Source organism: Triticum aestivum, chromosome 5D (genome assembly GCF_018294505.1).
Source record: "Triticum aestivum cultivar Chinese Spring chromosome 5D, IWGSC CS RefSeq v2.1, whole genome shotgun sequence".
NCBI lineage: Eukaryota > Viridiplantae > Streptophyta > Magnoliopsida > Poales > Poaceae > Triticum > Triticum aestivum.
Genome location: NC_057808.1, coordinates 123,390,360 through 123,414,223, shown reverse-complemented (window position 1 = coordinate 123,414,223; position 23,864 = coordinate 123,390,360). Strand labels below are relative to the sequence as shown.

The 23,864-nt window shown below is 48.9% G+C and overlaps 2 protein-coding genes and 1 non-coding gene across 5 annotated transcripts; 1 reads left to right on the top strand and 2 right to left on the bottom strand.

Moving 5' to 3' along the window:
• Window positions 1–59: 59 nt before the first annotated feature.
• LOC123119834 (mitochondrial substrate carrier family protein ucpB) lies at window positions 60–9,027 on the bottom strand. Its single transcript, XM_044539780.1, has 8 exons — window positions 8,574–9,027; window positions 2,353–2,414; window positions 2,036–2,272; window positions 1,795–1,959; window positions 1,647–1,696; window positions 1,435–1,567; window positions 991–1,028; window positions 60–486 (listed from the first exon to the last, which is right to left on the bottom strand). Exons 1-8 carry the CDS (start codon window positions 8,683–8,685, stop codon window positions 390–392), a joined length of 894 nt encoding a protein of 297 aa, XP_044395715.1. The 5' UTR covers window positions 8,686–9,027; the 3' UTR covers window positions 60–389.
• Window positions 8,962–9,033, top strand: TRNAP-AGG (transfer RNA proline (anticodon AGG)). Its single transcript has one exon. It is a non-coding gene; the product is annotated as a tRNA-Pro (tRNA).
• Window positions 9,034–10,806: 1,773 nt separating this feature from the next.
• Window positions 10,807–14,888, bottom strand: LOC123119832 (bifunctional 3-dehydroquinate dehydratase/shikimate dehydrogenase, chloroplastic). 3 transcript variants are annotated; one of them, XR_006458942.1, is made up of 12 exons: window positions 14,495–14,886; window positions 14,123–14,228; window positions 13,586–13,804; window positions 12,761–13,116; window positions 12,616–12,679; window positions 12,412–12,517; window positions 12,188–12,328; window positions 11,840–11,988; window positions 11,589–11,751; window positions 11,446–11,493; window positions 11,235–11,300; window positions 10,807–11,138 (listed from the first exon to the last, which is right to left on the bottom strand). XR_006458942.1 is itself a non-coding variant. In XM_044539778.1 (11 exons), the coding sequence occupies exons 1-10, from the start codon at window positions 14,743–14,745 to the stop codon at window positions 11,450–11,452; spliced, it is 1,599 nt and encodes a 532-aa protein (XP_044395713.1). In that variant the 5' UTR covers window positions 14,746–14,885; the 3' UTR covers window positions 10,807–11,138; window positions 11,446–11,449. The 3 variants fall into 3 exon arrangements, 2 of the variants coding, with proteins under 2 accessions (XP_044395713.1, XP_044395712.1); XM_044539778.1 differs by lacking the exon at window positions 11,235–11,300 and having other exon boundaries at window positions 14,495–14,885; XM_044539777.1 differs by lacking the exons at window positions 11,235–11,300; window positions 11,446–11,493 and having other exon boundaries at window positions 14,495–14,888.
• Between the last annotated feature and the right edge of the window lie 8,976 nt (window positions 14,889–23,864).

Below are 23,864 nucleotides of genomic sequence, written 5' to 3'. Positions count from 1 at the left end.
CATGCAGTTTGGCATTAATGATCCATTTTTTAATACAAATAAAATCATGATCTCTCATGACAAAAACACCATCTGGATATAAAATTGCAGTCTGAAGAACATAAACGATGTGAAGCTCAGACTGAAAATCAGAAATGGAGAGTAACATTATTCTGTCCTCGCTACTTTGTGACCTGAAGCGAAAATCTGATCAGTAACAAGTAGTACAGGCTAACCATTAAAGCAGCCCATGCTAAAAATTTATCCTTTCAAAAATCAGTACTTCAATTCTGACAGACCCTCATGATTTTCCTTTGCCATGAATGTGGAAAGAAATGCTGATAAAGAGTAAAATATGCTCTTCAACTTGTCAAATATTGAACTGTATTTTTCTTCAATCTCATGCGGTACTAAATAGCAGACATTCCAGCGAGTTCCCGCAGCTTCTCGCACGCGACGAAAGTGATAGCTGTTTGAGGGCCCAACCTTGCGAAGGTGGCAAACCCACTGAAATTTTTGCAGAGTTTGTTAGGAAATCACAGTGGAAGAGGCTCAAATAGAAACTAATCCGAATGGATCGATTCAATCTGTAGTAGCTGTAAATCCCGTTATAATGTTTCAATGTAAAAAATGACGATAACTAGAGCTTTGGATTGTGGTTCATATAATCATATCCTACTGATCTTTAACTAGTTGCCGTTTTCATAAGTATACTGGTAAAGTTTATATTTATCATTTTTTTTCTCTCAAGAGTTGCAAATGATTTAACAAAATAGCATGATCAAGACTTGTTGAATAAAGCGAAAAAATTATATATACTCCCTCCGTTTCTAAATATAAGTCCTTTTAGAGATTTCGATATGGACGACATACGGATGTATATAGACATGCTTTAGAGTGTAGATTCACTCATTTTGCTCTGTATGTAGTCCAAATTGGAATCTCTAAAAAGACTTATATTTAGGAACGGAGGGAGTATATATGTTATTTACGAAGTCCTCAGTTCCTCACCCTTTATAAAGTGCTTTTACACCCTCTGTCAGGACAACCTGTGAACCAAGAAAAGAATGTATAAGATACATTAGCTGCTTAAGATTTGAGATCTGTGACCTCCAAATAAATGAAAGCATTTTTCTTTACACTTAATTCCCAACATAAACTATAGACATGGCATGGGGTTCTAGAAAATGTGAATCCTCTTATAGTTGGTGGGAATAACTTTCTATATTCCTGTTTTGAATAGAGTGCCAATTGTTGGTACTCTGTAAAATTAATGCATTTCTACTCTTCAAATATGCTCCTTTTCTCATATTGCGCCAACTACTATCTACTAACCGTGCAATTTGGTGCTATGTTAAGCGATTAAATTTAATATTATTTACCAAAGATTTCCAATTTCATTCACGGACGCACACTTCAAAATACAAATTCATAGCTAAGAATGAAGATTAACACCTGGTAAGCACAATGGAAACCATTCCTGTATACTCTGGCACCTTTGGACTCCCGTTGCAGCATTAGCCTTGTTTTGATCATGTCAATAGGTGCAGTCACAAGTGTACCAGCCGTTCCAGCGATGCAGCTCGACCTTTCAGCCACAGAAAAATAGCTATCAACATATTTCATCCAAGTATAGGCAACAAAATGCAGGACAAATTTCACAGTACATGAGATGTAATTGAAAACCTTCTTCAAGTGGCGTCCACATCAGTAAGACCTAAAGTTAGTAAAGAAGAAAATTCAGTGGTGGCTCAATTAGTAGTACATGCGACAATCATTCCTTTCAATCAAAAGACAACAAAAAATGGTGTATACCTGTTTGGCCTCATCATAAGTTGCCATTTGTGATGCCGTGAGGCAGCCTGCTCTCACCATAGCTGGGCCAACTCCTTTCCAAAGCGCTTTGACTCCTTCCTCTGATACAATTTCCCTCATCACTCCAATTGTACTAATTCTGCTTGTACTCATCTGTGACCTCACCTATAGGATGTGCCCAGATCAAAATCAAGTCCATAAAACTATTTCATACTTTGAATTAAGTATCACAATATTGTACCTTTAAAACCTCCATCGGATTTGTCAATGCAGTTGCTAGGGCACCAGCAACTACTCCCGATGCAAATTTAAAAGCAAAGTTTGTTGAACCAAATGCGTAGCTGCAGACATGTTTGCAGGGCTCGTACAATCCTAATCGAAGGCCACCATAGATGAGGGATCTAGTCAATGCTGGTGCAAATCCCAGATAGAGTGATCGAGGCCCTTCCCTTTCCACCATTTGTGTAAATATTGCCCCCTGATAGGTTTCACTAAAACTATTAAATTTAGCATTAATAGGTGATACATAGATGATGCCACACCTGAGGCTGTGCTTACCATTCCAACTAAGTTTCCTCTTTGCCCAGCAAGCTGCATTTGGAGTCTAATTTTGATAACGTCTGCAAGATGAAAATGATGGTACATATATAAAGGGTTTCTTATTTCTTGGAGAAACAAATATACATAAAAGAGTGGCCATCCTTTTACAGCGTTATCATTTAGCAGCATATCAATAAACAATTCACTGTTATCAATTTTCAATCCAGGTGCTACTTGACAAATATCTCCAAAAAATCACAACAAATCTGGAGCATGCGACCTCCTTAGTTTTGGTCAAACCAATATATGTTTAATTTGCTTTGGCTCCACATCCATATGTCCCCTTTTGTTTGCTGATGTTAACCATTATCCACTATGGTCCCGACAAAAAGGCTCATTTGTCGCATTCTGTTTTTTGGTATCAAACCCTACTAAATGTTTGAATGGGGAAATACACCAAGCCAAGAATTTAAACTGATTAGGAGAAGTAATAAGCATAGACAGCATATAATACATGCATTCCATTCAAATACATGTCTCATCTATATCAACATATAGACCATCATCCATGAGGACAGATATTCCCAAAGCACAGATTATCATGTGCTATGATGGATGAGTGTTAGACTGTATAGTAGGCTGAAGTGTACGCTCTCTGTATAGACCCATGCGTACACGATCGTGCTCTAGTCCGTGTAGCCCGATCGTGGCGCACGTCGGTAGTGCGGCACCCCATGATCTCCCTCAGGCAGTGGCCTTGTAATTGTACATATACCCCTGCCGATGAATGAATCAGTGTGGTGTGCTTTCTCCCTAAACTTCTCTCTAAACATGGTATCAGATACTCCCGTCTTGCTCAACCCATCTGCGCACGACACCGATTCCACTTCCGCTCCTATGGCGCCCGCCGGCGACGCCGATCCGCTCCACGCCGTTCCCCTCGCCAACGCGCCTCCTGCTACTGGTGGTGACACCGCCCCGGCTGCGCCAGCTGCTTCAGCGCTCCCACCGGCGCCCGCACTCCCCGCGGCCCGTGTGGCTCCAGTTGCTGCCCCGGCACCCACCTTCCCTTCGTCGATCCTACAGACGGTGGACATCCGTCGCCACGTTCCCGTCACGCTGGACCTCCTCGCCGGCAACTACTCGCAGTGGTGCCGCCACTTCGACACCGTCATCGGCATGTTCGGCCTTCGTGATCACGTCGACCCCGAGGCTGTTTCTCGCCTCGACAACCCGGAGTGGCTGATGGCTGACCACGTCGTGGTGCACTGGCTCTACACCACCATCTCGCCGGAGCTCCTCGACGCCGTCATGCAGCCCGACGACACCGCGCTCACCGTCTGGGCCGCCGTCGACGGCATTTTCCGCGACAACCAGCTCGCCCGCGCGGTCTACGTCGACGCCGAGTACCACGCGCTCGTCCAGGGCGACCTCACCATCATGCAGTACTGCACACGCCTCAAGGCGTTCACTGACTGCGTGATCTTGGCCAGGGCTTGACGGAGACGCGCCAAGTCTTCCACCTGCTTCGAGGGCTCAACCGCCAGTTTCACGCCGTGATTCCTCATATCACGTCCCAGGTTCCGCTGCCCTCATTCCTTCAGGTCCGCTCTTTTCTTCTTCTCGAAGAGCACCGTGCCGAACAGACGGCGCGCCTTCAGTCAGCCCACGCCATGATCGCGGGCGCGGCACCGCCCCGCCAGCACCCGCCCCGCAGCAGCCGCCTACTCCGGTCACCGACGCCTCGCGTGGGCGCGGGCGTGGACGCCGCCGCGGACGCGGCAACGGCCAGCCCCCCTCGCCGGCCTCCTCTTCGCCACGGCCACCGACCATGCCCGCTCCAGCGCCCGGGGCCAACTCCTGGACCGGTCTCGTCCAGGCCTGGCCAATGGCCTGGCGCGCCCCTGACTCTGGCGTCCTCGGGCCGCGGCCTGGCACGCCCCATCAGCAGGCTATGATGGCTGCACCGACCATGCCCATGCCTTCTCCGTACGGCTACGGTGCTCCGCGCGCTCTGCCGGGCTATGGCGCTCCCGGCGCGCTCCCTGGCCATGGTCCGCCTGCTGGCTACGGGCACGCCGGGGCGAGCTCGTCGTCCTCACCGGTTCCTGCCTGGGACATGGCCTCGCTGCAGGCCGCGCTTCACAGCGCCACCGCCGGGCCGTCGTCTTCCAGCACTTCCCAGGAATGGTACCTCGACTCTGGGGCCGCGTCGCACATGTCATCCTCGCCTGGTAATCTCCTTTCCGCCCACCCTTATACCTCTGACTCCCGCGTCATCGTCGGTAGTGGTGAGTGCCTGCCAATCACCCATATTGGCACTGGCTCTCTCATTGCTGGCACGTCACCCCTTCCACTCCGCAATGTTCTAGTTTGTCCATCTCTCGTTAAGAACCTTCTTTCTGTCCGTCAACTATGTCGTGACAATCCCGTTTCTGTCGAATTTGACATTTTTGGCTTCTCTGTAAAGGACCTTCGAACCAAGGCGGTGATCCTCCGATGTAACTCCGGCGGCGATCTCTACTCTGTGGGCCGTCCCTCGTCTTCCTCCTCACGGTGGTTTGCTGGCGCTGTCACGATCGATCTCTGGCACCAGCGACTTGGGCACCCCGGGCACGCGTCGTCAGCAGCTCTTCCCCTTGAGTTCACCAAGTCCACGCCGCATGTATGCCATGCATGTCGCGTTGGCAAGCACATCCGTCTCCCGTTTGAGTCTTCTAGCAGTCATAGCATGTTTCCTTTTCAACTCTTGCATCTTGATGTATGGACTTCACCTATTGTAAGCATATCTGGCTATCAGTATTACTTGGTTATCCTCGATGATTACACGCATTACGTCTGGACCTTTCCCCTCAAGCACAAGTCTGAAATGTTGCAGATCCTTGTCGAGTTTTTTGCTTATGTTCAGACGCAATTTCAGTTGCCCATCTTTGCTTTACAAACTGATAACGGGCGCGAGTTCGACAACGCTGGGGTGCGCTCGCTTCTTGCTCGCCACGGCGCTCACTTTCGCCTCACCTGTCCATACACTAGCCAACAGAACGGCAAGGCTGAGCGTGCCCTCCGCACGCTCAACGACGGCGTTCGTGCCCTGCTTGTTCATGCCTCCATGCCCGCCCGCTTCTGGGCCGAGGCACTCAGCGCTTCCACCTATCTTCTGAACCGTAGACCATGCCGTTCCAGCTCACCACGCTCACCCCATGAGCTTTTGCTCGGCGTGCCCCCTGACTACACACTTCTTCGTGTCTTCGGATGCTTGTGCTACCCGAATCTCACCGCCACCACCCGACACAAGCTTGACCACCGCTCCACGGCCTGTGTGTTTCTTGGGTATCCTCCGGATCATCGCGGCTACAGGTGCTTTGATCCCGTTTCACGGCGCGTCTTCACTTCCCGGCATGTGGTCTTTCATGAGACGGTGTTCCCCTTTGCCAAAGCCTCACCCGGTGCCACCACTCTGCCACTTCCTGCAAGCTCGCCGCCAGTTTTGCAGGTCCCGATTCACGTCGGGAGGCCTGAAGTGCCTGCGCCACCGTCTACTTCTACTACGGCGACGCGATCATCACTGGACGCCCCGAGCGCGCCCAGTACGCCCCGCTCGCGATCCACAGCGCACGCCCGCTCTTCATCGACCAGCGCGGCCAGTGGATTGGCGGCGGGGGGCTCTGCCTCGAGCGCGCCCTCGCCCTGCGTCCCATAGCGGTGGGTTCTTCTGTCGACAGCTCCACCTCGTCCATCAGCTCGCCCTGCTCTTCACCGCCATTCGCTGCTTTGTCTCCATCGACTGCTCCACGACAGATGGTGACGCGCGCTCAGCGTGGCATTTTCCGGCCCAATCCTCGGTACTATGACGCCTCCACTGTCGTTGCGTCGCCGACGATCTCTCCGGTTCCCGCTTCTGTCCGTGCTGCTACTCGCGATCCACAGTGGCTCGCCGCCATGCGCGACGAGTACGACGCGCTCGTCCGGAACAGGACATGGGAGCTGGTGCCGCGTCCTGCCCGCGCTAACCTCATCACCGGCAAGTGGATTTTCAAGCACAAACTCAACGCCGATGGCTCCCTCGCCCGCTACAAGGCGCGCTGGGTCGTCCGCGGTTTTCGTCAACGCGCCGACGTCGACTATGGAGAGACCTTCTCGCCCGTCGTCAAGCCTGCTACGATCCGCACTGTGCTGACTTTGGCTGCGTCGCGCGGCTGGCCAGTCCACCAGCTCGACGTCTCCAATGCGTTCTTGCATGGGCACCTGGAGGAAGAGGTCTATTGTCTCCAACCCGCCGAGTTCGTCGACCCCGAGCGTCCGCATCATGTCTGTCGCCTCTCCAAGTCGTTGTACGGCTTGAAGCAGGCGCCCAGGGCGTGGTTCCTCCGCTTCGCCGGCTACCTCAAGACGATTGGCTTCACCGCCACCCGCTCCGACTCCTCCCTGTTCACGTTTCGACACGGCGCGGACACGGCCCTTCTTCTACTTTACGTAGATGATATCGTGCTCACCGCGTCGACTCCGGCAGCTCTTCACCGCATCATCGCCAGCCTCACCCGCGAGTTCACGATGAAGGACCTTGGTCCTCTCCATTTCTTCCTCGGCATCCAAGTCACGCGGACGCCTGCTGGCTTCTTCCTCTGCCAGCACCAGTACGCCGAGGACGTCCTGGATCGTGCTGGCATGGACACGTGCTGTCCGTCTCCGACGCCGATCGACACCAAGAGCAAACTTCCCGCTGCTGATGGCCCGCGCGTTGAGGATGCGTCCGCCTACCGCAGCATCGCCGGCGCGCTCCAGTACCTCACCATCACGCGACCGGAGATCTCCTACGCCGTCCAGCAGATATGCTTGCATATGCATGATCCGCGTGAGTGTCACCTTGCGCTGATCAAGCGTGTGCTCCGCTATGTCCGCGGCACTCATCATTTGGGGCTCCACCTCCGCGCCTCGGCTGTCTTGGACCTCCGCGCCTTCACCGACGCAGTTTGGGCCGGCTGCCCCGACACACGCCGCTCCACCTCCGGGTTCTGCGTCTACCTTGGCGACGCCCTTGTTTCCTGGTCGTCCAAGCGCCAGGCCACTGTCTCGCGCTCCAGCGCCGAGGCGGAGTACCGCGGCGTTGCCAACACTGTGGCGGAGTGCGTCTGGCTTCGACAACTCCTCGGCGAGCTCTTCACACCGGTGCACAAGGCGACGCTCGTCTACTGCGACAATGTGTCCGCGGTGTACCTCTCGGCCAACCCCATCCACCATCGCCGCACCAAGCATGTGGAGCTGGACATCCACTTCGTGCGCGAGCGTGTGGCCCTTGGCGAGTTCAGAGTTCTTCACGTCCCCACGCGCCAGCAGCTCGCCGACATTATGACCAAAGGATTGCCATCGGATGTCTTCTCTGATTTCCGGTCCAGTCTTTGCGTCGCTGCCGCCGACGTCACGACTGCGGGGGGGTGTTAGACTGTATAGTAGGCCGACGTGTACGCTCTCTGTATAGACCCATGCGTACACGATCGTGCTCTAGTCCGTGTAGCCCGATCGTGGCGCACGTCGATGGTAATGCGGCACCCCATGATCTCCCTCAGGCAGTGGCCTTGTAACTGTACATATACCCCTGCGGATGAATGAATCAGTGTGGTGTGCTTTCTCCCTAAACTTCTCTCTAAACAATGAGCACTTTTCAACCCAGCCTGTTGTGCTGGGAGAACTATACCTTAACCTAATTCAATTAAAAAAAAACTGTTGTTTTACTGACACGGCTATTTCCTACAGGGAAAATATCCCAAGCTTCTATCTACTTAAACATAGTTTCCAGTTCCACCACACATAACGATTCATTGCAAATCAGATGAGCTTTTCTTTGGAAAGAGCTGCTAATTTTTCATTGAGTCTTAGGGTACAAAAAGGCGCATCTCGACACTGCACGGCACTGCGGCTCAATGGAGACAGATGCCTACTCTCTCGATGTTATGTAGCGAGCACGTGGCATCACCCGGCATTTTGCCTCATCCTTTCAACTTGTGGCCTTGGTCATCTCCTTTCCTTTGAAGAGGCGGTGGCAAACGGTAGAATCTGTCGCCCAGCTTCTCAGCCAACAAATGTTTAGTACTGATGGACGCAAGTAAAACTAAGCCTGAACTATGACCCAAAATTCGTATGCCTGTGACAGATTACGGCAAGGTACTAGCAAATCTGTTTTCCCCACCAAACCAACCCGATATATACCAGTTAACAGCAGCGTGCAGGAGCAATTGGCTGACCGAGCGGATGCGTGACGGCGGTGGCGACGGCGACGGCGGCGCCGCTGGTACCGAACTGGTACAGAGCGTAAGGCGCCCCCCCCCGGGGCGGTGAGCGTGCGTCTCCGGACATCGGCGATGCCACTCCTCTCGGCGCCGGATCCTCCTGGCCTAGTCGCGCGGGACGGAGAAACAGGGAGACGAAGCGATCAAGCAGATGGAGGGGGGAAACAAGATTTGAACTCGGGACGGAGGGAGTCGGGTATATATTCTTCTTGCAATTCCTGCTCCGGCTCTCGTGGGGGTGAGCGGAAGAACTATCGCCTGAATCACCACAGGGCGACAATTAGATTGTGCAATCGGTCTGAGTTAAAGATGTAAACGATTCCTTCCTGTTACTATCAACAAAGGGCATTTGGTCTAGTGGTATGATTCTCGCTTAGGGTGCGAGAGGTCCCGAGTTCAATTCTCGGAATGCCCCAATTTTTCTCTTCTTTTGATTTGTTTTTTTATGTATTATGTCTTCTTTCTCTATTTTTGACTTATCTCTTTTGTTTTTTTTATTTTGACAACTTCTTTTGATTTTTTATGTATTATGTCTTCTTTCTCTATTTTTGACTCTTTTTTGCGAGAGAAATTTCCAATCTATTCATTAAGCATGGTAGTACAGAGAACATAAGAGGTAATAAAAATTACAACCGGGTCTACGGACCACCTAGCGACGACTACAAGCACTGGAGCGAGCTGAAGGTGCGCCGCCGTCATCGCCCCTCCATCACCGGAGGCGGGCAAACCTTGTTGTAGTAGACAGTCGGGAAGTTGTCGAACTAAGGCCCCAAAGGACCAGCACACCAGAGCAGGAACCATCGCCGTTGAAGAGAGTTGTAGATCGGAAAGATCAAACCTGAAACCACACGAACGAAGACGAACAAAAACTGGATCCAAATAGATCCACCGAAGACCAGCACCGACCGAATCCCAGGAGATCCGACAAAGACACAGCTCCACAAATCCTTCGACAACGCTATTAGCACCATCGGGACGGGTATAGGACATGGGAGACATTATTGCTACCGAGGGACATCGCCGCCGCCACACAGCCCCAACCAAGACATTCAACCTAGCAAAAACGAGAACGGGGTCCCTCCCGTCGGCGAGGGGCCGAGATCCTCCGCACCTCCACAGGCCAAAGGCCATCGGAAGCGGGGCGGATCTGCGGCGGCGCCGACGGGAGGAGGAAGGGGACTTTTCTTGAGAAGAAGTAAAGACTTTGTTGCTTTGCAATGTGAAAATACCTCTATTTTTACTTATCTCTTTGTTTTTTATTTTGACAATCATCTTCTCCTTTATTCATTCATAAGGATCGTACCATCGCTTATAATAAGAGGAATAACCACATTCAGGGCGGTGTCCTTCCAGATATTTGGAGGAGAAAAATCTAGCTATCCTAGCCAGTTCATGAGCTACTTGATTTCTTTAGCTATTCTAGCCAGTTCATGAGTTACTTGATTTCTTTCTCTGTTACAATGATCCTAGATGGCACGAGTAAAGTCAAGCAACATAAAATACTAGTCATCAAAGATAGCAGAAGCCACTGAAGAAAAATAACCACCGATTAGGGCAGCAACAACCTCCAAACTATCAAAATTGACCTCGATTTTACTGCACCCTACTGTACACCTCAGGTTCATTCCAAACCTCCCTGCAACTGCCTTCGCCGTGAACGAGTTAAAGCAAAGATCAATCTTTTCATTTGCAGCTGCAATGAACTATCTCTTTGTTTAATAATATTGCACCAGCCCAACATCTTCTCTCATGTTTCTTCTTACTAGTCAATGTGCACGTGCAATGCACGTTAATTTTGGAAGTATATTAAATGCATGTGAATATTAAGTAGGATATTATTTGCATGTTATTATGTGATTAGCACTATTTTTGTATGAAATTAACTGCACACTAAACGTGTTGAGCGCTCGACATTGAAGCAGTCTAGGTCGTTGGATTGACATGATTTGATGGCCGAGATTAATTGGATCTGCCCATTTGGGTCTTTTTACATTGGTATAGATATAGATTTATGGAGCTTATTTATGTTCTTTTGATTTGGTGTTTTCATTTTTGATTCCTTTTGCAGGGAAAACCGGCGACTCATTTAACTGTAGTTTCCTCCTGTGGGGAAAACCGAACATCTGATAAAGGCGCTCCAATCGCGAACGGGGAGCAAATTTGATTGGAGAATGGAACATGCCATGCCTGATTCCACAGGTGTATATTACTTTATCATTATTATTACTAGTATTCTAGTACAAAACTCATGCTATCCGGCAAGCAAAGCCTCCTTGCTGTTTTCTGATGCACCAACTTCAAACAAATATATTTGGGCTAATACAATGCAAAATTTCAAGCGAGGCCATCTCACAATCTACTCAAGCTGATTGCTGATTCCAAATCCAAAAACTTGTACGAAAACCCACAGACATGGATGTGTCTATCACAAGCGAGGCTTGAGTGATGTGCTCCTGTCTCCCTTCACAGCGCTAGGGTTGTCCAAAGAATTTGACAGCGCTCGGAATTTATCGTCAACCGCTGAAAACAAAGACAAGAGTTATATCGAAATTTACCATCCATTAGGCATCCGTAGAAATAAAACTGCAGATATTATGGCCACACCGCCACACTGACTTTATCTCCAGACAATGTATCGCCACCTCATTCAGATATCCAACACATTTTAGTAATTCAAACAACCTTGAAAACAGAAGGAAAAAAGGAACATGTGATTCTACCATGAACAAATGTGAAAACTGGAAACCTGGGAAACGTGCAAAGAAAGTGGCACCTAAGTAGTTTTCCTGACAGTCCTATGGAAGGGAAGGATGCATTTTGAACAAACCTTATCATGTCTTTCTCAGAACAATATCACGCATCAAGCTATCTGGAGCTGTATGACGAGCCATAGGAGAAACGATGTAAGACTTACTACCACACACGAACTCATGGGCAAGCACACAAAAATATAAGCATAATTTTTTTTACCTGGCATGCCCGTGAAATGCTCAAATTGACCCATTGCTTGCCTTATGAACATCTCCAAACCGCTAACAACTGTGGCTCCACATTCTGCAGCTTCCCTAAGAAGTCTTGTCTCTTTCGGTGTGTAGACCGCATCGAAGACAACAGCATAAGATTTAAGCGCTTGCTGCAAAATTATATTATTAATATATGAAACTAGAAATGCAGAAGATATTTCACTGTAATTCAGACTAGCAAAACAAGGAGATTTAAACCTTGGATAGAGGAGTTTCATTGACATTTGGATGCATTCCTATTGCTGTTGTGTTTGCAAGAATCATCCCTTCCTCCGGATGGTAGTTTTCTAACTCCGTGAGAGTCAAAGCAGGCCCACCGATTAAGTTACCAAGTTCTTGAGCACGTGCTGCAAAGTACAATGAAGGTTACGTTTGAGATACAACACACTCAGAATAATTCAAATGTAACGACAAACTGTATAGCTGCCAAAAATATGAAGCGGAGTAAGGATACAATATGAAAAATGACGTGTCTTTTATTATGCAGCATGTGCTCTATGCATGCTGATCAATATCGATAGCACAGGGTCTAGAGCAAATGCATACCGAAAGTGCGGTTTGCTATTACAACTCTTGCTCCCTTCTCTTTTGCACCGTAAGCAAGTGCTTTCCCTGCACCACCAGCACCAATAACAACGAAAAGCCTTCCAGCCAGTGGTGACACGGTAGAATGCGTTTGTTGTGTTGCTGCCAATTTGTTTAAAAGCCACTTAAATTGAATACTGATCAGCAATAATACAATGGTTCAATATATAGTGGCATGTAGAAACCTCTTATTCCATCTTCAATAGCAGAAATTGCACCGACATAATCAGTATTGTAGCCTACAAGTTTCCCATCAGGCTTTCTAATAATTGTATTAACAGCTCCAATGTCCTGAAGAAAACGGCATACTCCCAAATGTTAATCTGGGTGTCTTAAATGGTTCAACAATCCAATGAATGGAGTAACAGAAGAAGGGAGGATGAAATTACCCTGGCAATAGGATCAACCTCATCACAGCACCTAACTGCAGCTTCCTTGTGGGGAATTGTACAACTGCAATCCAGTTCATAGGGTGGAAAGAATTAACTTCTGGTTGAAATAGAGTACGTGATGTGACTCACTAAGATTAAGTACCTGAAGCCAGCAAAGTCTGGTGAAGAGTAGGTCGAAAGAAATTTAGCCAAGTCATCCACCAAAAATGGCACATACACAGCATTCAAACCCACTGATCTGAAAGCTTCATTATGCAAAATCGGGCTTTTACTGTGTCCAACAGGATTTCCAATAATACCAAAAACCTTAGTATCTGGGCCTATCTGTCTAATGTTGTACACATTGATCAAGTCTGCAGCGGTTGGCTGTGAAGGTGCAGATTCTTTTCCTTTTTCAAGAGAGCCAAAAGTAAGGTATCCACCGAATTTGGGGCAGAGAACACGAGAAATAAAACCTCTGTCGTTCATCACCAGTCCTATGATCGGCACCTGCTTTTCCTAATGCATTATTCAAATAAAAGATAGTGTGAACTAGGAATCCTGCTAAAACACCTGAGAAATGGAGCATGGAGTCATGAACATGTCACATAGCATAATATCTCACGCAAGTGCGAGAACCCCTAAATCGATGTCAGTGCATCAAAAGTGCATTATCAGCTAAGAAATTTACAGTTTTGTCTGCTATTAAGGGCCATCGAAGTACATTATCTACAACAAAACTTATACTAAAAATAGCAATATTTGGATGTCCTTACACTGGATATGATGATATAAGTACAGATATACTAGAGAAGATTCCTCATAGAGAATATTATCCTTTTCGATCTTAGCTTAAGGTATCATCACAGATGTTGGGCTAAATGAGGTATATACAGCAGTCTTGCAGACCAATAATATAAGCACGAAAAATAGCAACGGCTAACACTAGTGTGTGCTGAGCTTGCTTAGAATTAGACAGCGAACTTACTTGGCAGTGTACAAGTATTTGAAACATTCTTGAAACATCAACAATTTCAGTAGCAGTGGTCGCAATTTTTACTATATCAGCTCCTGTTGCTTGAATCTGAGCCAACAGGCTTGCAAGCTCTTCTGCCGAAGGGGTGTTATCATAGTTATGGGATGAAACAATGAGCTTACAGTTTTCAGGTTTCTTTCCGGACATGAATTTAATAAATTTGTCAGCAACCTGCACAATAACAAGATTATTGTAAGCAGCTACCAACTTATTCATAGGTGCAGAAGGCAAGAGTAATATCCCCGAAACTAATCAATGCTAATTAGTAGTAGTGTCTTGTTAACCTTGGACAGGGTTCATCTTAGTGCACGTGTCTCTTAAGTTAAGAACTTGGTAGCATCAGCTCAAACTGGCACACACACACACACACACACAATGCCGGTGGAATGTTAATTCTTCTATTCCAGAGCATAAAGATTTATTTGTCTAGTGAATTAGCCTTGTGATTCGATTCGCAGAAGAGAAAAAAAAGTTTAACTCGGTGCAAACCTTAAGCTCAATATCAACGTATTCAGCTCCCAGTTCCATTGCCAATTGAAGTGCCTCGAACCGCGGTTCATCATCGCCTTCATATTCACCACCTTCCCACTTTGGCCTATGAAACCAACAGTAGGCAACATACATTTAGATGAGCCAGCGACGCAAAATCGACATGCAGTGTTTACACGCAATTAACCAAACAAGTGCATACTGTTGTTTTGCTTATGATGAGACATGGCGAAGTTAAAAAAAATCCCCCATTAAGTTAAACCCCGCTATAACACCACCCAAACCAATCCAGATAAGAATCAACCGAGAAGCCCTCTGCTCCCAGGACTGGCCTAGATGAGATGATCCCCGGAGGGAGGTGGTGTGACTCACCTGTATGTGACGAGGGCGGGGAGCGTGCGGGGCTTGGCGAGGAGCGCGGGCAGGTCCCGGCGCGGGGCGAACCCGGCTAGGCGATCGAGGCGGAGCTCCGCCAGGTCGGCGCCGAGCGCGGCGGCGGCGGCCACCTCCGCCGCCATCTCCCGCGGCGCGCGCGCCGTGGCGGGCACGCAGAGCAGCGTCCGCGCGCGCGCCACCGCCGCCGCCGGCGGGACCACGGCCGACACCGACATCGCCGCCGCCATGGCCGTCGTCGTCAGAGGATGGGCCGCACGGCGTGGCGGTGGTTGGTGAGAAGGGAGAGCGTGCGCTTCAGCTCGCGGATGATGGATGCCTCGTTCCTTGGAACTGGCGGCTGGTGGAAGCTCCTGTTTCTTCAGTGGGCCGGGCGGTTGGTGGAGCTGAACCTGGTGTGACTGCCGTGGCGCGCCCGCGTTGGAGCAGGGCAAATCGGCAAGCCTTTTTTTCTTTCTCTTCATCTGATCAAAACTTCACCACTCAAGTTTTAACAAGTTAGAGACAGAACACATGCCTCGCACCCGGAAAGTAGTAGGATCTAGGCGATCAAGGAGGCGAGGGATCCCTTGCGCGCCGCCGGTGACGTCGCCGGTTCCCTCTCTTTCCGTCGGCCGCTCCAGCGGCGGGAGGTAGGGGGAACCTCGGGTCTGTTCGCTAGGTGTGTGTGTGGTAGGGTTAGGGTTGAGGGAGACGCTGCCGAGGCCGTTGCGGTGGTGTCGCGTCGAAATAAGTTTCTCCGGGCTCCGTTCGCGGTTAGGCGAGACTGTTGCCTTCGTCTAGGAGCCAGCGGTGTTGGGGATCCCCGGATCTCGTCGAGGTCGCGGGCTATGGTGGTTGGAGGTCCATCGGCACTGGCCGTTTGGATCCTCAGATGGGCGATGGAGGCAGGGAGACGAAGACCTTTCTTCTTCCTTGTTGGTATGATTTGCTGCTGCTGTTCTTATCCTTCCTTTGTGCTGATGCTGGTGGGAGATCCTGCTTTGTCCGGGCGGATGGCCCGGGTGCGGTGCTGGACCGGTCGGATGACTCGATTCTCTTCCTTCCGGAAGGGACACTTTTCGCGGTACTCAAAGCCAAAGATGGCGACGACTGTTGCAGGTGTGTTGGATTGATGTCCATGCCCTCTCAGCGCTGGTGTCAAGAAAGAAGGAAGCAGCGTGGCGGCAATTGTATCGTGGTCAAAGATGATGACCTGCTTGCGACTGGTTGCAGATCCTTCTGCTGCAGGGGTCTTCTCTCAAGATGCAGGGATGATGACACAGGGCTCCAGAGATCTTCTTCTGTTATGGTTGTATTAGGGTACTCTAGGTGTTCATGGTCCTTTGTGTTTGCGTTTCAGTGTGCTTGTAAGGGTCAACTACTTTGTACTGATTCGTGATTTGAATGAAAAAAATTCTCAAAAAAACTAACAAGTTAGGCGAGTTAGTTTCCCCTCACATCAAAAACTGTTCCCATCTCCCTCACGGGCCGCTACCGTGGACGGCTCCGGAGAAGAAACCCTAGCCGCCCCTAGCGCCCCTTCTCTCCTGGATTCCCTGGGCGCCAGTGGTGGCGGCGACGCCCGACCGTCAAAGGCCGTGGGCGAGGGTTGCGCGCCCCGACGGGCCTCCTCTGCGCGGGGAGGCTTGTCAAGCAGGTGGCGCGGTGGTTGACTCCGGTGTGGCGGCGCACGGCGTGGAGCGCTGGGAGGGATGGAGCACGGTTGTGAAGTGAGGGGTGGCGGTCTTCTCGGGGCGCCGGTGTGGGTGTTGGAGGTCACGACGCGAGGCAGGGCCTTTGGTTGCAGCGGATCTCAGCCAGGTGTTGCGATGGCCGGGAGTCGCTGCGGAGCCCGGGGCGCGCAGTGTGCCTCCTGTTGACGCCGGTGTGGTTGTGGAAGGGGACACCTTGGGGAGCCAATGGTTGCGTGGTCTGGATCTAGACGCTCGGACCAGTGACTCGCGATGGGAAGCGATGTGGTGGGTGCTCGCGTTCGCGTGCGGGCGGCACGGTTGAAAGAGCATGGTGCCCCATGTTTGGTTTTGGTAATTAATGACAATCTCTATGAACTAATGGTTGCCTTGAGTTATATTTGAAGGGTTGGTCCATAGGTAATTCTTGAAGACCATATGTTGGTTTCAAGATTGAAAGGAATAGATTATGTGTTGACCAAGGTGTTATTCAAGGAGTTATTCAAAGATTGGTCATGTGAGAGTTGAGCCAATTGCAAACATGTCTTGAAGAAGAAGACTGTGTGAACATTCATGTTTAACTTCAAGACACCATCTTAGTGAAGAGAGAAGGTAATAAGATACAAGGGTGATCAAGTCAAAATACAAAGAGTGGATTCAAGTTGACCAACACACAAAGCGCAGAAGATGTACTGAGTGGGATAATATGATCCCATGGTATGGTAAGATTGTCCATTACGCTTTGTGTCGTGGAATAACACGGCCACCTATGGGACCATCGGCCCCTTGTGGTTCGGCGAGGGGGAAGGAGCACATTGCACAAAGAGCGGAGGGTGTAGAGCAGCACGACAGTGATGACGCGAGCAGTTTTTACCCAGGTTCGGGCCGCCGCGAGGCGTAATACCCTACTCCTACTTTGGTGGATTGATAAAAGGAACGTGGTGGAGATGAAGCACTCTAGCCCGACAAGGTAGCCTCGGGACAAGAGTAGCTACGCGCGTATGAGTGTACAAGGGTCCGAATCCTTTCTAAGGTTGCCACGGCCCTCCTTTTATGGGTCAAGGGGTCACCACAATGGCAAATCAGTCATTATGTACTGATTAGATAGCAAACAGTGCTATCATACCTAACTCTGCAGACAGGACAAGGCACATTAAATGCACCGCTTAGTGTCACATCGTTGGTGTAGCCCGGCAAGCCTTGTCGTGCCCTTCAGCCACCTTGTCGCCTGCTTGCGTGACACATCCCTAGACGGGTGTCATTTGGAGGTTATTCCCTCTAGAAATGGTTGTCACGTGCCAAATAACAACCACTTAATCACTTGGGGGTTTGACACCGCACCGATAGGTGACTTGTGTTGCTGTGAGGTGGAGCGATGGAGCCCCATGGGTAATCCGCCCTCGGTGTTCCCAGCAAGCTTGCCGGGGTGGTCTTGAGACTTGTCTTTGGGGTAACCTCGACCTCGCCAGGCTCGCCTGCCCGGCAAGGGAGATTTTTCCTTAGTGATATCTTGTTCCTTTGTCTCGTCTTGGTCTTCTTGATCCGCCCTTTGACTTCTCAAAGAGCTATCTCTTATGCTTGGCCTTGCCTTGGATGCTGCAACCTTACTCTTGAGCCTGTGTACAGTCCGGGCAACACACGCCTGGGGTTTGTTGCACCGACAGGAGCCCCCGAGCCTGGCCTGAACGCGCTGCCGAGCGTCGTCAGGGTAGGCCCTGTCTAGTACACAGGCGAGGAAGTTGTGGTAGCTCATCCTTTGAGATCTTCTTTGCTTCTTCATTAACCTGTGCTTGAGTCAGTTTCTGGGTTCTCCGTGCCTCGCGTAACGCCAATTGTAGTGGGGCCATCTCTGTAATGGCACGTGAATGACTTTAATGCACGGGGGAGTAACTGCCAATTCACTCATCCCACCACGCCCTTATCCTTTGCCACATATGTTGCATGCATTGTGTGGGTTAGGTAACGGAGGCTGATAACTCACAAGTATAGGGGATCACAACAATTTTCGAGGGTAGAGTATTCAACCCAAATTTATTGATTCGACGCAAAGGGAGCCAAAGAATATTTTCAAGTATTAGCAGCTGAGTTGTCAATTCAACCACACCTGAAAGACTTAATATCGACAACAAAGTATTTAGTAGCAAAGTAGTATGGAAGTAACGGTAATGGTGGCAAAAGTAACCGTAGCAGTTTTGTAGCAATTGTAATAGTGGCAATGGCAAAGTAACGTAGCAAAGATCAATATGTGAAAAGCACGTAGGCAATGGATCAATGATGGATAATTATGTAGGATGGCATTCATCATGCAACAATTATAAACTAGGGTGACACACAACTAGCTCCAATTCATCAATATAATGTAGGCATGTATTCCGAATATAGTCATACGTGCTTATGGAAAAGAACTTGCATGACATATTTTGTCCTACCCTCTCGTGGCAGCGGGGTCCTAATGGAAACTAAGGGATATTAAGGCCTCCTTTTAATAGAGAACCGTACCAAAGCATTAGCACTTAGTGAATACATGAACTCCTCAAACTACGGTAATCACCGGAAAGAATCCCAATTATTGTCACCTTGGGGTATGCGGATCATAACTCGTAATAGGTGTCTACAACTTGCAAGATAGGATCAAGAACACAAATATATTCATGAAAACATAATAGATTCAGATCTGAAATCATGGCACTGGGACCCTAGTGACAAGAATTAAGCATAGCAAAGTCATAGCAACATCAATCTCAGAACATAATGGATACTAGGGATCAAACCCTAACAAAACTAACTCGATTACATGATAAATCTCATCTAACCCATCACCGTCCAGCAAGCCTACGATGGAATTACTCACGCACGACGGTGAGCACATGAAATTGGTGATGGAGGAAGGTTGATGATGATGATGGCGACGGGTTCCCCTCTCCGGAGCCCCGAACGGACTCCAGATCTGCCCTCCCGATGAAGAACAGGAGGTGGCGGCGGCTCTGTATTGTAAAATGCGATGAATCCTTCTCTCTGATTTTCCCTCCCTGAAAGTGAATATACGGAGTTGGAGCTGAGGTCGGTGGAGGTCCAGGCCTCCAGGGGACCCACAAGGCAGGGGGCGCGCCCTGGGGGGCGCCCTCCACCCTTGTGGACAGCAGGCGGGTCCCCTCTAGTTGATTCTTTCGCCAATATTTTTATTTATTCCAAAAATATTCTCCGTAAATTTTCAGGTCATTTTGAGAACTTTTATTTCTGCACAAAAATAACACCAAGGCAATTCTGCTGAAAACAGCATCAGTCTAGGTTAGTTCCATTCAAATCAAGCAAACTAGAGTCCAAAACAAGGGCAAAAGAGTTTGGAAAAGTAGATACGATTGAGACGTATCAGAGGCGCATGGTGCGGGAGAGAGTGTCATGGCAGGGGCCCGGTCTTCTTAGATTAGTGGAAGGGGACGGCAATCGGATCCGGCCGTCGGTGGTGGTTCCGACGGGTCGAATAAGAAAGAACCCCTATGGGGCGGGGGTGAAGGATCAACCCCTAGCCCCGGCCTGCCTATAAGAGGGGGAGAGGAGGAGCAGAAGTGCTCATCCACGCACATCTCCTCTTTATTCCTTGCCTTCTTCTTTGTTATGTTGAGGGGGAGAGACTGGGGCCAGGCCCCGGGCTCTAGCTCGGGCTCGATGGTGCCGAACGCTCGCGTCGACGCTCGGGGAGTGAGTCTGGTCCGGGGTCGTAGGAGCTACGACGGTCGAAGGTGTGGGCGCCGAGTCGTTCGGAGTGTGGGAGGCGTTACTCTTCTCCAAAATGGTGAAACGCCCGTCTCCCCCACATGAGCCGGCCACCTGGTGGGGAGTGCTTGTCCTTGCCGCAAGTCGTCGAGGCCCGTCATCCCGACGGCCAGGCTCCTGGGAATTCCGGCGCCTGTTTGGGGTGCAGTGCTTGGGATCCTTGGTAATCCCAGCACTGCTCCTTCCGGCGGACCCGGGGTTAATGCTGAAGACGGCGGCGCCTTCCTGCCCACCAAGGTGGGGAGCAGTGCTCCTCGCGCGCCTTGGACGTCGCCGTCGTCTGCCGTTTCTCCAGGGAAGGCGACGGGCCGAGGGTCCGGCGTCTTCCCGGAGCGGTGGTGATGAGGAAAAAACGAGGGAAGACGGAGAAGGTGGGTGGCAGGGCATTAGGTTGGAGTACGATGGCACCGACGCCTTCTTCTCATATTGCCGGCCCGCTGCCTCATCTTTCCGCTCTTCCCCTCCTCCCCCGGCACCATCATCACCGGTCTCTTCAGGATGGTTGCCGAGGAGGGGGGCGCTCTCTTGGTGCCTTCGCCTCCTCCAGCAGTCTTCCATCTGAGCTCCGCCGGCTTCCCCCGCCGGTGCTTGCGCTGGGGCTTCTTGCTAACCTTGGGGGTGGTGACCAGGGCACCGTCGAGCTGCTCCCTCGGTCCCCGCCCTTCGCAACCTCGCCACTCCAGATCTTGTAAGGCTACGCCCGGCAGGCCCTGTCAGGATCGGGTTGGGCTTCTGCTCAGGCACTCCTTTTGCCCTCTTCACCTCCCATAGTAGTTCCTAGGAGGAGAGGGACAGGAGAGGGATTACGGGGCACTTATATTTTTTCAGTCTAAAGTGTGTAGGCATTTGCCAAACTTTAGTCTAAATTTTGTAATCTTCTTTATCTATGTTTGTGTTATGTAAGATCTGTACTTGCTTATCAGCATATTAATGAAAAAGACAAGCCTTGTCGGGTACTTGTGCATGTATCATGTCCATGCAGAGGCGAGATGCCTCTATACATTTAAGTAAACAAGTTTTCTCCGGCAAGCTATCCTGCCGGTGCCCTTAGTTTGCTGCCGCGGGGCTAGGCCTACCGGGCTCAAAATTATAAAAAGGGACCAGCCCCTCGCCGAACCTTCTCCGTCAAAGGCCACTGCGACCACCTTGACCGAAGCAACGTTCGGGTCAAAGGATGGGAGCACTGATACATCTCCAACGTATCTATAATTTTTGACTGTTCCATGCTATTATATTATCTGTTTTGGATGTTTAATGGGCTTTATTATGCACTTTTATATTATTTTTGGGACTAATCTATTAACCGAAGGCCCAGTGCAAATTGCTGTTTTTTTGCCTATTTCAGTGTTTCGCAGAAAAGGAATATCAAACGGAATCCAAACGGAATGAAACCTTCGCGAGGATCGTTTTTGGAACAAACGCAATCCAGGAGACTTGGAGTGGACGTCAAGGAAGCAACGAGGCGGCCACGAGGCAGGGAGGCACGCCCAGGGGGGTAGGCGCGCCCCCCACCCTTGTGGGCCCCTCGTGGCTCCACCGACCTACTTCTTTCGCCTATATATACTCATATACCCTGAAAACATCCGAGAGCACCATGAAACCCTATTTCCACCACCACAACCTTCTGTACCCGTGAGATCCCATCTTGGGGCCTTTTCCGGCGCTCCGCCGGAGGGAGAATCGATCACGGAGGGCTTCTACATCAACACCATAGCCTCTCCGATGATGTGTGAGTAGTTTACCACAGACCTTCGGGTCCATAGTTATTAGGTAGATGGCTTCTTCTCTCTCTTTGGATCTCAATACAAAGTTCTCCTCGATTCTCTTGGAGATCTATTCGATGTAATCCTTTTTGCGATGTGTTTGTCGAGATCCGATGAATTGTGGGTTTATGATCAAGATTATCTATGAACAATATTTGATTCTTCTCTGAATCCTTATATGTATGATTTGATATCTTTGCAAGTCTCTTCGAATTATCAGATTGGTTTGGCCTACTAGATTGATCTTTCTTGCAATGGGAGAAGTGCTTAGCTTTGGGTTCAATCTTGCGGTGTCCTTTCCCAGTGACAGCAGGGGCAGCAAGGCACGTATTGTATTGTTGCCATCGAGGATAAAAAGATGGGGTTTATATCATATTACTTGAGTTTATCCCTCTACATCATGTCATCTTGCCTAATGTGTTACTCTATTCTTATGAACTTAATACTCTAGATGCATGATGGATAGCGGTCGATGTGTGGAGTAATAGTAGTAGATGCAGAATCGTTTCGGTCTACTTATCACGGACGTGATGCCTATATACATGATCATGCCTAGATATTCTCAGAACTATGCGCTTTTCTATCAATTGCTTGACAGTAATTTGTTCACCCACCGTAAATTATGCTATCTTGAGAGAACCACTAGTGAAACCTATGGCCCCCGGGTCTATCTTCCATCATATTAATCTCCCATCAACTAGCTATTTCTGTCGCTGTTTATTTTTGCAATCTTTACTTTCCAATCTATACAATAAAAATAACAAAAATATTTATCTTATTATCTTTATCAGATCTCACTTTTGCAAGTGGCCGTGAAGGGATTGACAACCCCTTTATCGCGTTGGTTGCAAGGTTCTTGATTGTTTGTTTAGGTACGAGGGACTTGCGTGTAGTCTCCTACTGGATTGATACCTTGGTTCTCAAAAACTGAGGGAAATACTTACGCTACTTTGCTGCATCACCCTTTCCTCTTCAAGGGAAAACCAACGCATGCTCAAGAGGTAGCAAGAAGGATTTCTGGCGCCGTTGCCGGGGAGGCTTACACCAAGTCAAGTCAAGATTTGATCTCCCGTCAACGAGCCATTTCTGGCGCCGTTGCCAGGGAGATCTACGCACAAGTCAAGACATACCAAGTACCCATCACAAACTCTTCTTCCTCGCATTACATTATTTGCCATTTGCCTCTTGTTTTTGTCTCCCCCACTTCACCTTTGTCGTTTTATTCGCCCTCTTTCTCCGTTCGTCTCTTTTTGCTTACCTTTTATGTTCCCGTAGATTTCATTGTTCTTGATATAGATTGCAATCCTACATGTCCTATTATTCTTGGTAGACCTTTCCTTAGAATGATTGGTGCAATTATTGATATGAAAGAAGGAAATATTAGATTCCAATTTCCATTAAGGAAAGGCATGGAATACTTTCCTAGAAAGAAAATTAAATTACCTTATGAATCTATTATGAGAGCCACTTATGGATTGCATACCAAAGATGATAATACCTAGATCTATTCTTGCTTTTATGCCTAGCTAGGGGCGTTACACGATAGCGCTTGTTGGGAGGCAACCCAATTTTATTTTTATTTCTTGCTTTTTGTTTCTGTTTAGTAATAAATAATTCATCTAGCTTCTGTTTAGATGTGTTTTTTATGTTTTAATTAGTGTTTGTGCCAAGTAGAACCAATAGGATCTTCTTGGGTGATAGTTGTTTGATCTTGCTGAAAAAGACAGAAACTTTGCGCTCACGAAAATAATTGTTAAAATTCACCAGAACATGATAAATTGCTAATTCTTTTTGAAGTAGATCAATATACAAATTATCCAGGTTTTCCTAGGTTTTCAGAATTTTTGGAGTTCCAGAAGTATTCTAACAAATCTGATTGCTACAGACTGTTCTGTTTTTGACAGATTCTGTTTTTCGTGTGTTGTTTGCTTATTTTGATGAATCTATGGCTAGTATCGGGGGGTATGAACCATAGTGAAGTTGGAATACAGTAGGTTTAACACCAATATAAATAAAGAATGATTTCATTACAGTACCTTAAAGTGGTGATTTGTTTTCTTATACTAACGAAGCTCATGAGATTTTCTGTTGAGTTTTGTGTTGTGAAGTTTCAAGTTTTGGTAAAGATTTGATGGATTT